This window comes from Podarcis muralis, chromosome 4 (assembly GCF_964188315.1).
Source record: "Podarcis muralis chromosome 4, rPodMur119.hap1.1, whole genome shotgun sequence".
Classification (NCBI taxonomy): domain Eukaryota; kingdom Metazoa; phylum Chordata; class Lepidosauria; order Squamata; family Lacertidae; genus Podarcis; species Podarcis muralis.
The window spans coordinates 10610608-10629039 of NC_135658.1; the positions used below are offsets into that span (position 1 = coordinate 10610608).

The window sequence follows — 18432 nt, forward strand, 5'->3', positions numbered from 1 at the left end:
TCAAACGTCCAGCACGGAGCCTGTTCAATAGCGCTGCCTCAGCCTGGATGAAAAGAGCATTTTTATTTCAGATTCTAAATCAGAGACACAATAAATTCAAAAGAAGAAAAGATAAAATCCAGCAAATTTTGGGGGATTTGCTAGCAATTGCTTTGTTAGCTTTCCACTAAGCTGGAAACGCGGGACATGGGTGGCGCTGTGGGTAAAAGCCTCAGCGCCTAGGGCTTGCCGATCGAAAGGTCGCGGTTCGAATCTCCGCGGCGGGGTGCGCTCCCGTGGCTCGGTCCCAGCGCCTGCCAACCTAGCAGTTCGAAAGCACCCCCGGGTGCAAGTAGATAGATAGGTACCGCTCTGGTGGGAAGGTAAACGGCGTTTCCGTGTGCTGCGCTGGCTCGCCAGAGCAGCGATGTCACGCTGGCCACGTGACCCGGAAGTGTCTCCGGACAGCGCTGGCCCCCGGCCTCTTGAGTGAGATGGGCGCACAACCCCAGAGCCTGGCAAGACTGGTCCGTACGGGCAGGAGTACCTTTACCTTTACCTTTAAGCCGGAAACAGTGCTTCTTTGCAATTCTTGTTTAATGTACAAGGGTCAAACTCGTGCATCTCCTTCTTAAAATTCCTTGGTACATGGAGAGTTCATGCATCACATAGGCAGCAAGAGAAATGTGTATTTGTTATCTCTCTTCTGACCATGCCTGGTCCCTTCAGTGTACAGCTTTTGTCATATGCTAAAGACTCACCTTTTTATATTATTATTATTATTATTATTATTATTATTATTATTATTATTAAATTTTCTGTTTTACAATTTAAAACACTCACTTTCACAACCTTAAAATATCAGTGACTTCCCTTCTTCTCTTTCCATGGCTCATTTTACATATCGTAAATCCCTGCATATTTTACATAAGCTAAACCATTCTGTATTCTGTTATTATTACATCCATCAAAACTTATTTACACTGTTGAATTTATCTTAATGCTGCCAACGTTTTCAGCTGTACACAATTATTTACCATATATTCAACAAACGTTTTCCAATCTTCTCTAAACGTATGTTCTTCTTGTTCTCTTATTCTACATGTTAAATGTGCAAGCTGAGCATATTCTGTCTGCTTAAGCTCCTATTAATATTATTAATATTATTATTAAAGTTATTACCATTTTGCCTGCAGTCCTGCTCTCCTTTGCTTGTTTTCCGTCACATTTCCTCAAAAATTAAAGTTTCCCTTGTGTTTCCTTCCAGGGAGATTATGTATGGATGGACCTGAAGACCGGGCGGGAATTTGATGTTCCCATCGGAGCAGTGGTCAAGCTGTGTGATTCTGGGCAGATCCAGGTTCTAGACGATGAAGGAAATGTATGTAAGATGGAAATGGAAATTGACAGTCTTATTCTGGCTGTGTCTTCTTCCTAGGTCTTGCTCTGCCGTGAGAGATCTCCATTTCGTATTGAGGAACACGAGTGCTTAAGCAGACTCCATTTGCAACCGGATGTTCAGCAAATATTACCATATTTTTCACTCTATAAGACGCACCAGACCACAAGACGCACCTAGTGTTTGGAGGAGGAATACAAGAAAAAAAAATATTCTGAATCTCAGAAGCCAGAACAGCAAGAGGGATCGCTGCGCAGTGAAAGCAGCAATCCCTCTTGCTGTTCTGGCTTCTGGGATAGCTGTGCAGCCTGCATTTGCTCCATAAGACGCACACACATTTCCCCTTACTTTTTAGGAGGGAAAAAGTGAGTCTTATAGAGCAAAAAATACAGTATTTTATTAAATCCACTTGCAAATTGCTTCCCTGCCATCTTTAAGTGTTCTGTTGGAAGTGCTACAGCAGGGATCATTCAGTTTGTAACTTGAGGGTAATTCTGTTCTCAGTCAATTACCCAGTAGTGTGTGTGTGTGTGTGTGTGTGTGTGTGTGTGTGTGTGTGTGTTGGAAATGTTGCTTAACAACCGGGCATGAAGATTACAGAGGCGGCATTTTTTCATCTCCGCCAAGCTAAGTAGTTGGCTCTTTACTTCTCTCACCCTGACCTAGCAACTGTGATCCACACGGCGGTCACCTCCAGACTGGATTATTGTAACTTGCTCTATGTGGGGCTGCCCTTGAGACTGACCCAGAAACTCCAGCGGATGCAGAATGCTGCGGCGAGACTCCTCACGGGGTCCTCGCTGCGGGATCACAGTCACCCGGTGCTATACCAGCTGCAGGATCAGGAGTACAGGATCAGGTTTAAGATGCTGGTTTAAACCTTTAAAGCCCTATATGGCCTAGGACCCTCGCACCCATGGGACCACCTCTCCTGGTATGTCCCATGGAGGACCTTACGGTCTTCAAACAAAAACATCTTGGAGGTTCCGGACCACAGAGAGGTTAGGCTGGCCTCAACCAGAGCCAGGGCTTTTTCGGCTGTGGCCCCGATCTGGTGGAACGCTGTCACAAGAGACTAGGGCCCTGTGGGACTTGATATCTTTCCGCAGGGCCTGCAAGACAGAGCTGTTCCACCAGGCCTTTGGCCAAGGCACAGCCTGACCCCCTCCTTTGGCAATCCTCACAGAACTCTAGCCCAATGGTTGCCATCAATTTGATTTGAACTGATTTTAGAATGAATTTATTTTAGAATGCTGTATTATTTTACTGTTGTTAGCCGCTCTGAGCCCGGCTTTGGCTGGGGAGGGTGGGATATAAATAATTTATTATTATTATTATTATTATTATTATTATTATTATTATTATTAGCAAGTGCTCCAATTGGCTGAGCAGTTCCGAGGAAGCTTCTCCTCCGCTTGTTTAGCAAAAAACACCTCCCTCCTCAAATTATACGCTGTTTTTGTTCACTTTGCTAGGAAAGCGTCACCAGGGCATTCCTCCCTGGCTTGCCTGATCTAACTGGCCCCACGAACCTCTGCAAACGCTGTTACTCCTGATCACGCTGCCTGCTTTTTCTTGCCTCTTTCTAACTGCCGGCACATTCTGCCCTCCCCCTGCCCTTTTGCAGGAGCACTGGATCTCCCCCCAGAATGCCAGCCACATCAAGCCTATGCACCCCACCTCCATCCATGGGGTGGAGGACATGATCCGTCTGGGAGACCTGAACGAGGCAGGCATCCTCCGCAACCTGCTCATCCGCTACCGCGAACACCTGATCTACGTGAGTGTCGCAATAGGTCATGCCTCCCTTTTGCTCCCTGTGTCTGTCCCAGACTCGTCCCCTCTTCATCAGACTTTATTTGCAGGAAATCATAACAACAACAACAATTTATTCATTTATCTGTTCTGTTAATATCCCACCCTTCCTCCCAAAGGGAGCCCAGGGTGGCGAACTCACCAATAACAATTCTCAACACCACCAGTCTAAAGGTAAAGGGACCCCTGACCATTAGGTCCAGTCGTGGCCAACTCTGGGGTTGTGGCGCTCATCTCGCTTTATTGGCCGAGGGAGCCGGCGTACAGCTTCCGGGTCATGTGGCCAGCATGTCTAAGCCGCTTCTGGCGAACCAGAGCAGCGCACGGAAAGGCCGTTTACCTTCCTGCTGGAGCGGTACCTATTTATCTACTTGCACTTTGACATGCTTTCGAACTGCTAGGTTGGCAGGAGCAGGGACTGAGCAATGGGAGCTCACCCCGTCGCGGGTATTCGAACCGCCGACCTTCTGATCAGCAAGTCCTAGGCTCTGTGGTTTAACCCAAAAAGCAGTGTCTACGATGATGATTTTAGAGCTGCCAGGGGACAGTATTATTAAATTATTAAATCCCTCCTGGAAGTCCATGATGGGGGAGACAGACGCAACCCCCGGGGTTACACAAACGGAGGGCTGCCACTGAAAAGTGTGGGAATGTTGGGGAAAGTAGGAGAGGATATATCGATTCAGTATTATCCCTCCTCACTCACGCTAGGGAGCAAGCAACAGAGCACATTGCACATTGCTGGAAGCAAGTTGATGGATTCGTTAGAATCATTTAAGTTAAGCAATCCAGTGTGGCTTGTTCCTGGTAAGTTTCCCCTTTTATTTCCTAATAATAATAATAATAATAATAATAATAATAATAATAATAATAATAATTTATTTATACCCTGCCCTCCCCAGCCAGAGCCAGGCTCAGGGCAGCTAACAACAGTAAAATTACAATTAAAAAAAACCAAAACCAATTTAAAATACAGGTATAATAACATGACAATCTTGATTGAAAGTAAGAGTAAAGTTTACTTACATTCAGTCCACAGTAGTATTCTGAAGGCAGGCTTTATCTTTATGTTTGTAGAGAAGCCTCAGACTTTGTAGCCTCAGACTTACTACCTGGTGGCTTCCATCCTCTGTAAGGATGAGCCATGTGTTGCTGGCTAAGAGCCAGCAGAGAACAAAAGAGCAAAAAAGGCAAAAAAAAAAAAAAAAGGAAGATAGCTGCTAGGGTTGCCTAGGGATGCGGGTGGCGCTGTGGGTTAAACCACAGAGCCTAGGACTTGCCGATCAGAAGGTCGGCGGTTCAAATCCCCACGACGGGGTGAGCTCCCATTGCTCAGTCCCTGCTCCTGCCAACCTAGCAGTTCAAAAGCATGTCAAAGTGTAAGTAGATCAATAGGTACCGCTCCGGCGGGAAGGTAAACAGCGTTTCCGTGCGCTGCTCTGGTTCGCTAGAAGCAGCTTAGTCATGCTGGACACAGGAACCGGAAGCTGTACGCCGGCTCCCTCGGCCAGTAAAGCGAGATGAGCGCCCTAACCCCAGAGTGGACCTAATAGTCAGGGGTCCCTTTATCTTTACCTAGGGTCACGCCTATCTACCTGGTCACACACAAAGGGGAGCAGGTATGACAGGAAGTACTCCTGGCTGGAATAACATTCCCCTGCGTGTCCACTCTAGGAAACAGGAAACGTTCTATTTGACTGCTACAGTGATGATACATCCCCAAAAAGGCCCTGCCGCAGGCCAAACTTTAAAATAAAAGTGTCCCCATTTAAGATGGACTGTGCATATTCCATAGACCAATAGGCCCATTCAGCGCTTGACACGATCATGGAAATCCGTACAACAGGCTTGTACGGTAGGCTAAAATTGGCTCAGTGTAATAATAATAATAATAATAATAATAATAATAATAATAATAATAATAATTTATACCCCACCCTTCCTGGTTCAGGAAACCGTGTTCAGGGCAGCTAACAACAAATTTAAAACACTTAATTGATGTTACAGAAAACCCCAGCATAAAATATGGTATAAAGTGTAAATAGCAATAAAATAAAAAATAAAAAATCAATTTAGGGGGAAAATCCATCCAATAAACATTAGGTGACCACCAGGGCTAGCTGGCTAAATTAATCCCACTTGGGCCAGCGAGGAGACCAAGGGAGAATTAGTTGTGGGATCCCAGAACGGGTAATCTTCATAAAAAGGGGAGAGGGAGGGAAGGAAAAGTAACAAAAGATCAAGCCAGGTTCAAATTGAAAGTGTAGGATCTAAAGGGCGAGGACACTGCTTCCAGGGAGCCACAGAATTTTAGAGCTGGAAGGGGCACCAAAGGCCATCTATTCCAACCTCCTGCAATGCAGAAATCTCAACTGAAGCATCTATGACAGATGGCCAGCCGACCTCTGCTCACAGTCATGGGCCTGCCTTTGAGGAAGAGCAGCCAGGGTGGTGGCCATGGGCTGAGAGCACATGGCTGGGGTGGGAGAGTGAGAGAGCCTTCCTCTCTCCCCATCCCCTAACACAACGTGTGGCGAATTGGTATTTTGGGGCCCCGCTAATTGATTTATTGGTCCTCAATTAGCTACGCATGGCCGCCCACACACTTCCCTGCGAGACTCTGCTCCGTCTCCAGCAGCTCTTCAGTCACGCCTTAGCAGAGATACGCACAGCGGTGATGAAACTGTCACGTCCTTCACTTAGCTTCTAAACAAACACAGAGTCCAGGTTTGTCCATTTCAGCTCTTTATTCCGACATTCCCCCAGGAATCTCCTGGGCTCCTTTCCGCCATTACCGGCTACGTCTTTCTCCCTCAACGACCAGAGGAGAACAGAACAGAAACTCCTCCCAGACTCCTCCCAGCTTCTACAGCTGACGTCTGAATGTTGAGGCATCATGGGAACTTCTTAACCAGTTAAGTTCCAAACTTCACACCCCCTCTATGCCTCGCATTCTGACAAGACCTTTTTTGAGTTCAACACCTTCCCCTTCGCCTTGTGCCACTTCCCGGCATCTTTCCCAGGCACCTGTTGAACCCCTTCAACTTTCCCAGAATCACACTGTGCGACACTTTTCCACGCACCTGTGATCTGATACCCTACTGACCCTTTAGGGCCAGCAGTTGTGTCTTCTCCGTCAGACTCTTCCCCCTCTGACTTGACACCCTGTTTGTGAGCTTTCTCCATTACCGGAGATGAAGCCTCACACCTGGACACTCCTTTAACAACCCTTGGAGATGCCCAAACCTGCCCTGAACCCTGACCCTGGACTTGGTCCCCATCACCGGGCTTTGAACCCTGATTCTGGACCTGATCCCTGTCACCGGGCTCAGCCACAGCCTCCCTTCTCCCTTGAGAAGACTTTGCACCCGTCACCTGGTGACGTATTTCCTTTTCCTTGAAAAACTCCTCCAGAGCAGACCCAGTAAACTGTGACCCTCGGTCGCTCTTGAACCCTTGCACCCTGGTGGAAAACTTTAGTTCCACCTCCGCAACCCAAACCTGGATCAGTTGCGCCGCCTCCCCCTGTGACTTGAGAGAGAGGCACCAGCCAACCTGGCTGTGGCCATCTGTCAGCGATGGCACATACCTGGCCCCACCCAGACTCTCACACCTCATGGGTCCTGACAGATCTGTGTGTGAACAAGCTCAAAGGCTTCCTTGGCTACCCTCCCAAAAACCCGGGAAAACCAAGTACCTTTGCATGCCCTGCACCCTTGGGACCTCCCACATTTCCGGAGTTTGTACCCTTTTGTGCACCTGTGCAACTTTTGCACATCTTTGGGAACCTTAGCACACTGCGCCTGTGCTTTTTTCAGCATTCCCACCACCCTCCAGAGGTGACTCCAGAACAAAGAAAGTGTTCTTGCTCTTCGCTTTTGACCCGTTGTCGCCCCCCTCTGAAAATGGAACAGGTGTCATTTTCAAAGCACATTTTTGAACCCCTGCGTCATTAGAGCAGATACAGATAACCGACAACAATTCAGTCCCGGCACAACGTAGATCTCTGGCTCCTCCTGTAATGGAGAGAAAACACGTTAGCCACACCACAGACTGATTTTTCATTCCGTCTGCGAACAAAACAATTGTTCCTGTCGAAACAGCCCTGCAGTTCCGCAGTTTGCCTATCAGGTGCTGCCTGATAGCAGAAACCAAAACACCCAGCGTGTCACTGTGTCCTGGCTGGAGTTGTTCTCCACAGTTGCCATGGCAGCAACAAACGTCCCGCTGCCCCTGTCCTTGGCAGCGTCCGAAACCGCAACATCCTGCGTTGCTCTGAAGACTGGACTTATCTCAGAGTTCCCAGACACCTCTGCAGCACGTAACTCCCGCTGCAGCAGATGGCTGACCTTGAAGCCTGTAGCTGTGTCCTGTTTCCCAGGCTTCGACTTTTGACGCAAACATCTCTTGGCAGCCTTTGGAAAAAGAGGCTTTTCTGTGCTTTTTCTGCTCACCGCCCCCCCTCTGCTCCCAGGGCTCCCAGGACGCTTTCCTGCACCCCCAGTGGTAGGTAAAGGGCTCCCAGCAGCTTGCCTCTCTCCAAGCTCCTCACGCAGACACGTTGAACTCCAGTGGAAAAAACACTGCCTGGGGCTCCTCCCGCTGGCCTCCTTCTCCTTCTTCCGGAAAAGCACTCCTTGCCAGCTTTGCCCCCTCTGAACCTCCACTTCATTCCAGCAGGCTCTTAAACTTGCCTTTGGAAACCTTCGCCCCCCCCGACCTGCTCAGCAGCACTCCTGGTGGCTAAAGCATCAGGGACAGGGGCTCCAGCCTTTTTAGGCTTTTGTCCAGGGCTCTGGCCTTTTGCTGAAGCTTCACAGCAACTGCAGCACATTTCCAAGTGCCAATAGTCCCTTTGCCCCCCCTCTGGGGCCCACAGCCCTTCCCAGCTGTGCACCGGCTCTCACGAAGGTGGTCAGCGCCATCTTGCCTTCTGTCCTGAAGCAGCCATCTCCCAGCACTTGCTGTTGCCTCCAGCCGCATAAAACGCCCTGGAGCACTAGCCAAGTGGCCTCTGGCTTCCTGGCACCCAGAACAGTAGACTTCAAATCAGCAGCCAGGTTGCCCAGCTTCTTAAAGTGAGCATGGAATGTCCTCCAAGACCCGGCAGCCTGCCATCCTCTTCCGTTCTCCCAAGGGGCCCCAAGCTTACTTACAGTTCCCAAGCTCCTCTGGCACCCGTGGAGAAACGTTTCCTTGCTGCCTTCGGCTCCCAGAGCTCCAGAGCTCTAGCTGGTCCCAGCACTCAGCAACACAGGCAGCCACTCTGTGTCTTTCAGCCAGCTGCTTTTAGCTCCGCAGCTCTCCGTCTCCTGCCGTGCTCCGTTGCTCTGCCTTAGACCGCAGACTTCAAACGCATTCCGGCACTTCCAGTGACAGTTTTACAAGCGGTAATTACCCATAACCTGTGGCGAATTGGTATTTTGGGGCCCCGCTAATTGATTTATTGGTCCTCAATTAGCTACGCATGGCCGCCCACACACTTCCCTGCGAGACTCTGCTCCGTCTCCAGCAGCTCTTCAGTCACGCCTTAGCAGAGATACGCACAGCGGTGATGAAACTGTCACGTCCTTCACTTAGCTTCTAAACAAACACAGAGTCCAGGTTTGTCCATTTCAGCTCTTTATTCCGACATTCCCCCAGGAATCTCCTGGGCTCCTTTCCGCCATTACCGGCTACGTCTTTCTCCCTCAACGACCAGAGGAGAACAGAACAGAAACTCCTCCCAGACTCCTCCCAGCTTCTATAGCTGACGTCTGAATGTTGAGGCATCATGGGAACTTCTTAACCAGTTAAGTTCCAAACTTCACACAACGGACCCACATCATCCAGCCCGGGCACTGAGGTCCAGCGGCGAGGTCCTTCTGACGTTTCCCTCGCTGCGAGAAGTGGGGTTACAGGGAACCAGGCAGAGGGCCTTCTCGGTAGTGGCACCCGCCCTGTGGAATGCCCTTCCACCAGATCTCAAAGAGAAAAATAACTAACAAACTTTTAGAAGACATCTAAAGGCAGCCCTGTTTAGGGAAGTTTTTAATGTCTGACGCTGTATTGTTTTTAATATTCGGTTGGAAGCTGCCCAGAGTGACTGGGAAAACCCAGCCAGATGGGTGGGATATAAATAATAAATTATTATTAGGTGGCACTGTGGGTTAAACCACAGAGCCTAGGACTTGCCGATCAGAAGGTCGGCGGTTCGAATCCCCGCGACGGGGTGAGCTCCCATTGCTCGGTCCCTGCTCCTGCCAACCTAGCAGTTTGAAAGCACATCAAAGTGCAAGTAGATAAATAGGTACCGCTACGGCGGGAAGGTAAACGGCGTTTCCGTGCGCTGCTCTGGTTCGCCAGAAGTGGCTTCGTCATGCTGGCCACATGACCCAGAAGCTGTATGCTGGCTCCCTCGGCCAGTAAAGCAAGATGAGTGCTGCAACCCCAGAGTCGACCACGACTGGACCTAATGGTCAGGAGTCCCTTTACCTTATTATATTATTATTATCTTGTATGTGTGAGAAACAACCCCATGCTCTTCCACTGCTAACTCCTGTCTCTGCTTAGAATTTAAATTTGCATTTGGGGGGGTGGAGGAGAAGAAGAGGGAGGCACATCTTGGTATGACCACAGGCACCTGAGCATTCCGGCCTCGGCGCAGCGCATTAACTTTTCATTAAGTGCATGAAACACTGTCCTGGATATCTGTCTCTTTGTAGGAGGTTCACCCTGAAGCAGCAATGAATTTTTCATCAGATTAACAACCCTAGGCTCCTTGATGGTTCTTACTGAATCGCTCCCACACCCCACTAGACCCATACGCTCCAGCCTTCTCAAGCAATACAATGGACAACTTGTCAGCATCACATTTGAAGGGGCAGCTGTCTAGCTGTGTCTCTCAAAGGAGTGGAGCTGTCCAGAAGGACGTTGAATTAAGGGGTAAATCTATAGGGTGCTGTTGCATCAGCAACTGCCAAGCATCAAATGTTGGAGGCGTCACAATGGCAGCAAATCAGCTCTTGGGCTAAGTTTAAGGAGCTGCTTTTGTTGAACACAGCCCCACACAGCCTGGGGGCCTGTGTCACTGGACGCGGGTGGTGCTGTGGTCTAAACCACTGAGCCTCTTGGGCTTCCTGATCAGAAGGCCAGTGGTTCGAATCCCCATGACAAGGTGAGCTCCCATTGTTCTGTCCCAACTCCTGCCAACCTAGCAGTTTGAAAGCACACCAGTGCAAGTAGATAAATAGGTACCGCTGCAGCGGGAAGGTAAACGGCGTTTCCATGTGCTCTGGTTTCCGTCACGGTGTCCCGTTGCGCCAGAGGCGGTTTAGTCCTGCTGGCCGCATGACCCGGAAAGCTGTCTGTGGACAAACGCCAGCTCCCTCGGCCTAAAAGCAAGATGAGCGCCGCAACCCCATAGTCGCCTTTGACTGGACTTAACCATCCAGGGTTTTACCTACCTACCTTACCTTTACACAGCCTCAGACCGGGATACCTAAAAGATTGACTTGGCCGTTATTTACCCAACTGACCACTGTGCTCTGCAAGCAAAGGATTCCAACAGAGACCATCTTATCATCTTATCATGAAGCCTATTCAGCACAGTATAGGAGTTGGGCAGCTGTCCTTTGGAACTCCCCTCCCCATGAATATTAGGCAGGCACTGGCTCTGTTGTCTTTTTCGGTGTTTGCTGAAGGCCTTCCTCTTCCAACCGAAATTTGTAATTTACCAAGCAAAAAAAGGTTCTGTCAGGTCTAATATCTGCATAAATCCTATTCCCAGTAGAAAAAAGACAGTCTCGGAACCGATAAATTGCACAAAAGAAATGAAATACTGTGAAAATCCCTGAAACGAGAAGTAATTGACTAGAAATATTATCTTATGGAAATAAACTAACTAGTAAAAATCAAAAAGTTTAAGGGGAAAATTAGAAAAACCTAAAATTGAACAAAGCCTTAACGGGATGCCAGCTACAAACCTCGTTTCACTGAACTATTCAGTTTCCTCAGAAGGAAATAGAAAAATCATAAACCTTAAATGACCAAAATTCAAAAAAGGGGGTAGAACTCCCCAAAATTCTGAAGTATTATAATCCTAGCTCGACCTAGGTGAAGCAAAGCGCAGTAATAAAGGATTGAGGACTCAAAGGTACAGTTTCTAATACTGAATTTACAAAAAAAAAAGGTTTGAAAAACTAAATGGCAAGTTTTAGACAAAGCCCAGCTTAAAAGAAGCAAAGCACAGTTGAGGACTCAGCTGTGAAAATTCTCGTGTTGCCTTTACAAAAAGGTTTTAAAAACCTAAATGGCACAAATTCAAAGAAAGGAATACAAGATAAGCTGTTTTAGATTTTAAACAAACTCAAGACTGGATGGGGAATTGACCTAAGATGCCATCTCCATGTCCCCTGATTCTTTGCCGGCTTCCGATCTTGGCAGCTAGCAGGTCATGCCAGTCAAACTCATGCCCCAAATGAGGTTGCTGGGGCGGGTTACAATCCCAACGGTGTCATAGATCTCTCGTATGTTTCAGTTTGTGGTTTATGCCTCTTAGAAAATCACACGCTGAGCCGTGGGACAGCGTAGGGCATCCTTTTCCTCTTCCCTCCTCCTCCTCCTTTCCTCAGATGTCTTTGACTTTGACAAAGAGTTTTGTGATCTTTTCTTTTTTGTCCCATCACCATCCACCACCCCTCACCCCACCTTTGCGTTAGACTTCCAATCTACTCAATTGCAATTTCTTTCCACTTCTATTACTTTCTTTCACACACCTTTAACCTAATTTCATGCTTCTTTTTCTATTACACATTGTTATCCATCTTATTTAGTATTTCAGTATTTTAAACGGAACTTGTTTATAGGAGTTCAGATTTTTCAATATGGTTTTGCAAGTCTCCTTTAAACACCTTCCAATCCCTGTCTATCTTCTCTTTTGAGATCCTTCCAATTTCTCCCATTGTTTTGGATATATTGTAGTACTCCAATAATTTGGCAAGCCACTCTATTTTTGTCGGTATAATACCACGTTTCCAATTTTTCACAATCAATAGCCTTGCGGCTACTGTTACGTACAAATATAATGTCTTGTCTTCTTCCTTTAGACTCCCTGGTACTATTCCCAATAGAAAACCTTCTGGTGTCTTCCTAAATGAATATCTAAACATTTTTTTTTCCATTTCGTTATATATTGTTTCCCAAAATTGTTTGATGTTTAAACAATTCCACCATATATGTATCATAGTACCTTTTCCAGTGTTGCATCACCAGCAGACATCGCTACAATTTTTATTCATTTTTGCTATTCTTTCCAGTGTTAAATACCATCTATGTTGTATTTTAAGGTAATTTTCTTTCAATACATAACACATAGTGAGTTTTGTGATCTGCTGATAACAGACAACATGTTTTCCCCTCTGCCTTTTCAAATTTTAGACCAACTGCGGCGGGAGGGTAAGTCTAACTAGCCAAACTGCTGAGCCATTCCATTTTCACACACGCCAAAAAAAAAAAGCCTTGTCATCTCATTGTGACCTGCTTGGTCATTCATTGATATTAAGCGCTGTGGAGTTCTTCCATCTGTCTGCATTTGCTTTGTAAACTCATTTGTTTAAACCTCATCCTCCATTGGCTCGCTGTGCGGCTGTGCAGCTTTGCTAACAACAAGGAACTGGCAGCAAACAGTGTCTAAACGAGGAAGAAGACCGGTATTGGGAGTTGTAGTGATTGTTTCTTAATATTCACGTTTTGGTGAAATGAGCATCACCAAAAGCTTTGCCTAACTGCCCGTGCACGACACCATTTTTTGCATGTACAGAAACAATGGCACTGAGTAATGATGTGATTTTGTTGTTTCGTTCCTTCTGCAAACCATAGAAAATTGGAGGGGCCTCTGCTCCTCACTAATGTGCTCATATCATGTGTCTCAGCAAGGAATTTCACCTCCAGCAACTATAGGGATTAGACAATGACTTCCTGCAAAGTCATTGTCGAGTCCAGTACACTCAAAATAGCAATTTTCTGTTGAATCCATCTCAATTCTAAATCTCAAGAAACATTTTGTATGGATTCCAAAGCAATTTTCCATTGCTTAGCTTGTAGAACATATTCAAATTCCCCGGACTATTTAAGTCATTCAACTTCTATTTACGTGCTCCCAATAAATATTTATAAACAATAGCAGCAGGTTTGGTTTTCTGTGAAGATCCAATAATTCCTTCCAGTAATTTAGGGCACACTCAGGCAAACAAAGAATGTGTATGAAACAGTGGGCATTCGTTAGAGTATACCACTGAATAAATTAAGAATATTAGAAGAAAGCGTGCATAAAACTGCATATTATCAATGACTGTAAGACATAAAATGCGTTTTATTAGGGAAAGTTGCTTGCAGAAGTGTGTGTGTTTTAATGCAAAATCACATACATAAATATGCAGGCACATGAGGGCTTTTTTTAAAAAAATGCAAACTGCTGCAGAAATCTAGGGATTTCATTTAACGGCTAGAAAACCAAGAAGCAGAGAGAAACTGAAATTGACCAATTCATCCACCCCTATCCAACAGAGCTGTTCTTATGTTTTTATCCTTGTGTGAGCAAGTCTTTCCTCTTTCCAGACCTACACCGGCTCAATATTGGTGGCTGTGAACCCTTACCAGCTGCTTCCGATCTACTCACCGGAACAGATCCGTCTCTACACCAACAAAAAAATTGGAGAGATGCCCCCGCACATTTTCGCCATCGCAGACAACTGCTACTTTAACATGCAGAGGAACAACAAAGATCAGTGTTGCATTATAAGGTGGGTGGATGGATTCCACAGGTACGTGGCTGTCAAAGGCTCCATCTCTTTGCTTTGAAGGAGCTGTGGCTTTTTATAAGTCAGGAGTTCCAGCCGCTGGTCCACTTTACCCAGGACTGACGCCCAGGCCAAAGGTCTTTCCTCCCAGCTTTGCTAGCGGAGAAATTTACTGGCGATTTTGGCAACAGAATCTTGGTCCTGGCAAAATTCCCTTTGGGGGTCCAGTCTGAAGGCTCACACTAAATCCCCCCGTGGCTCCTAGAAGCTGTCTTTAACATCTCCCTGTGTCTGGGACATAGCTGTCAACGTTTCCCTTTTCTGTCCAGGAATCCTATTCGGAATAAGGGAATTTCCTTTAAAAAAAGGGGAAACGTTGACAGCTATGGTCTGGGACAGGGCCGGATTGAGGTTTGATGAGGCCGTAAGCTACTCAAGGTAATGGGGCCCTTTATATGTCCAGCTGTCCTTTGTCAACAACAAAGTTTCGCTGTTTATTGTGTTGAATATACGCTAGATGGTAATTTATTGACCTAACAGGTATCTAAAGCCATTTGCACATGTTGCCATGCAAGCAGTCCATGCAGAATATAGGCACCCTATATATATAAAGGAGCGAAACAGTGATATTTTAGGGAGCAGGCTAGCAGGCGGGGCCCATGACGTACATCATAGGAGCCTACACAACACAAAACACTCTTGCTGTGTGTAGGTTTTATTTTATTTGTTCTTTATCTTATATTTTGGAAATGTAAGGTAAAGGTAAAGGGACCCCTGACCATTAGGTCCAGTCGTGGCTGACTCTGGGGTTGTGGTGCTCATCTCACTTTACTGGCCAAGGGAGCCAGCGTACAGCTTCTGGGTCAGGTGGCCAGCATGACTAAGCCGCTTCTGGCAAACCAGAGCAGTGTACAGAAACGCCGTTTACCTTCCCGCCGGACCGGTACCTATTTATCTACTTGCACTTGGATGTGCTTTCGAACTGCTAGGTTGGCAGGAGCAGGGATTGAGCAATGGGAGCTCACCCTGTCGCGGGGATTCGAACCGTCAACCTTCTGATCGGCAAGCCCTAGGCTCTGTGGTTTAACCCACAGCGCCATCCATGTCCCACTTTGGAAATGTACATCCAGGTTTTTTTCCCTTTCAGTTTTTTTTGGGCCCCCAAGAGAGTGGGGCCCTAAGCTATAGCTTGTTTAGCTTATGGGATCATGGAGAACCACAGAAGTGAGGAAATTGGGGGCAGAGAAGCTTTTCTGTCCTTCGTCTTGACGAGATTTGGCCATGTGGTTACACCCAATTTTTTTGTTGTTGTTGTCGCAGCGGTGAGTCGGGCGCAGGGAAGACAGAAAGCACCAAACTGATCCTGCAGTTCCTGGCTGCGATCAGCGGGCAGCACTCTTGGATCGAACAGCAAGTTCTGGAAGCCAATCCCATCCTAGAAGGCAAGTTCGTAAACGTGGAGAGGGATGCTTCTTTGTAATGTACTGTTGACACCCCAATCACCGGGTGCTGCAAGATTCCAGGGGCTCCAGGCACTTGCCCAGGGTCCAGTTTCTACGGAATAAGGGGAATTGGAGACTGTGTTATATTTCGAATATTTATTGTTGTTGTTTAGTTCTTTAGTCTTATCTGACTCTTCGTGACCCCTTGGACCAGAGCACGCCAGGCACTCCTGTCTTCCACTGCCTCCCACAGTTTGGTCAAACTCATGGTGGTAGCTTCGAGAACACTGTCCAACCATCTCTTCCTCTGTCGTCCCCTTCTCCTTGTGCCCTCCATCTTTCCCAACATCAGGGTCTTTTCCAGGGAGTCTTCTCTTCTCATGAGGTGGCCAAAGTCTTGGAGCCTCAGCTTCAGGATCTGTCCTTCCAGTGAGCACTCAGGGCTGATTTCCTTCAGAATGGAGAGGTTTGATCTTCTTGCAGTCCAAGGGACTCTCAAGAGTCTCCTCCAGCACCATAATTCAAAAGCATCCATTCTTCGGCGATCAGCCTTCTTTATGGTCCAGCTCTCATTTCCATACATCACTACTGGGAAAACCATAGCTTTAACTAGACGGACCTTTGTCGGCAAGGTGATATATTACATTTAGGATTATATTTAGGATTATTATATTTAGGATATAGGGTTTATTGACACATATATACAACCTGAACCTACGATGAAGGGGCTCACAGCATTGTCACCCCATGGGGGCCTTGCGTCTCCCATTGCCGCAGCCTTGGCTTCAAACAGAAATCAGGCATGGCTAATAATAATAATAAAATAATAAATTTTATTTATATCCCGCCCTCCCCAGCCGAAGCCGGGCTCAGGGCGGCTAACAACAATAAAACAGTACAAAAGTACAGCATAAACAACACTCTAAAATCATTCATTATAAAATTAATTAATTCAGGCCACTGGCAACCATTGGGCCAGAGCTCCGCGAAGATTGCCGAGGGAGGGAGTCAGGCTGTGCCCTGGCCAAAGGCCTGGTGGAACAGCTCTGTCTTGCAGGCCCTGCGGAAAGATGTCAAGTCCCGCAGGGCCCTGGTCTCTTGTGACAGAGTGTTCCACCAGATCGTGCCAGAGGGGAAATGGGCTCTCTTTGTCTCCTAGCTTCCCAGCCTATTGTCTGGTTCTAGCTTCTAGCTGAGACCTCCACCTCTGACTTTTGTCTTTCTATCTACCGCACAGTTGAGGGAGCCCATTTCCCCTCTGGCACGGAGCCACTTCCTTTGTTACCTTAACAGCCCATACTTAGCGGATTATGATGACCCTTGTCTCGTTGATTCAACAACTGAATCCCTTCCGGATGCAGGAATTGGAAAGGTCTCAGGCATCCAGCCTGTCCGCACCCCTAAACTCACAACAGTGCTAAGGTTTATTCAGCTGGGCAACAACCCTACTAAAAACCGATTATGAAAAAGAACTGTTGGGGACGCTACTGTTTTCCCCACTTTGTTTTTGTCTCCCGTAGCTTTTGGGAATGCAAAGACGATTCGCAATGACAACTCCAGCCGATTTGGTAAATACATCGACATCCATTTTAATAAGCGGGGTGCTATCGAAGGAGCGAAGATTGAGCAGTACCTGCTGGAGAAGTCTCGTGTTTGCCGACAGGTGAGGGTCTTTGGGTGGCACAGGTTTAGGCGTTGGTCTTCCGCATGTATGACTCGCCCTTTGTCGTTCTGAAGCTTCCATTGGGTTCAGGATGGAACCCAAAGCATGATGTCACCCCCGACTGTTTCGGCCCGGCGACTATCTTACATAACGCCTAGCAAAGCAAGCTTATGCTCATCACATCTGGAAATATACTCATCTCAAAAACGTAGGAAAGAGTTCAATATGTTTAGCCAGGTAAAAGTTAAAGGTAAAAGACCCCTGGACGGTTAAGTCCAGTCAAAGGCAACAATGGGGTTGCAGCGCTCATCTTGCTTTCAGGCCAAGGGAGCCGACGTTTGTCCACAGACAGCTTTCCGGGTCATGTGGCCAGCAGGACTAAACTGCTTCTGGCGCAACGGGACACTGTGATGGAAACCAGAGCGCACAGAAACACCATTTACCTTCCCTCCACAGCATTACCTATTTATCTACTTGCACTGGTGTGCTTTCAAACTACTAGGTTGGCAGGAGCTGGGACAGAGCAATGGGAGCTCACCTTGTCACGGGGATTCGAACCACCGGCCTTCTGATCAGCAAGCCCAAGAGGCTCAGTGGTTTAGACCACAGCGCCACCTGTGTCCCTGTTTAGCCAAGACGCAAGACTATCAAGGGGAGGCAGAATGAAGGAGCGCAAGTGTGGTGCAGTGGTTAGAGGGTCAGACTAGGACCTGGGAGGAAAGTTTGGATTCGCAGGGTCATTGTGAAGGTAGATTGAATCTGACTTGGTTAAATAACTCTATTAATTTTCAGTTACAAAAAACCAATATGCGCTATATTATATTCACACGAAATAGCAATACCAATTCAAAATCAAATCAATTACATAGCCAATTAAAGTTTTTGTGTTGCTTCCCACATGCTGTACTTCAAGGTCTGATTCCCTTTAATTCTGCCTCCAGACTATTGCTCAAACCAAATACAATCCACCCTTGATAAAATCCCTTATACCACAGCTGCAATAACTTAACTTCGATTTGCATTGACACATCTAATAATTTGTAAATTCGCAAGTGACTTGGAACTCAAGGCTGATGTGGCCTGTTTAATTATTATTTGCTGATGTTAAACTTTAGTGTTTACTATTAGATTCTGATGGGTTGTTGAACGTTGCTTTGTTTGAGAGAAGTTGTTTATTTTAAAGTTATTGTGACTTTTATATTGGATCAGATTGTTACTATTCATGTTTGATGTTTTATTACGTTTTTATGTCTTGGAAGCCGCCCAGAGTGGCTTGGGCAACCCAGCCAGATGCACAGGGTAGAAATGAATTATTATTATTATTATTATTATTATTATTATTATTATTATTATTAA

General features: G+C 46.7%; 1 protein-coding gene across 5 annotated transcripts in view; it reads left to right on the forward strand.

The window, feature by feature from the left end:
• The window catches only part of MYO7A (myosin VIIA), a 171620-nt gene that overhangs the window by 56062 nt on the left and 97126 nt on the right, over positions 1–18432 (forward strand). For all 5 annotated transcript variants that reach the window (XM_077926921.1, XM_077926923.1, XM_077926920.1 and 2 more), the window contains 5 exons: positions 1247–1360; positions 3006–3158; positions 13790–13974; positions 15292–15413; positions 16934–17076. In XM_077926921.1, coding sequence (XP_077783047.1) covers positions 1247–1360; positions 3006–3158; positions 13790–13974; positions 15292–15413; positions 16934–17076 — 717 coding nt within the window. The remainder of the gene's footprint in view (positions 1–1246; positions 1361–3005; positions 3159–13789; positions 13975–15291; positions 15414–16933; positions 17077–18432) is intronic.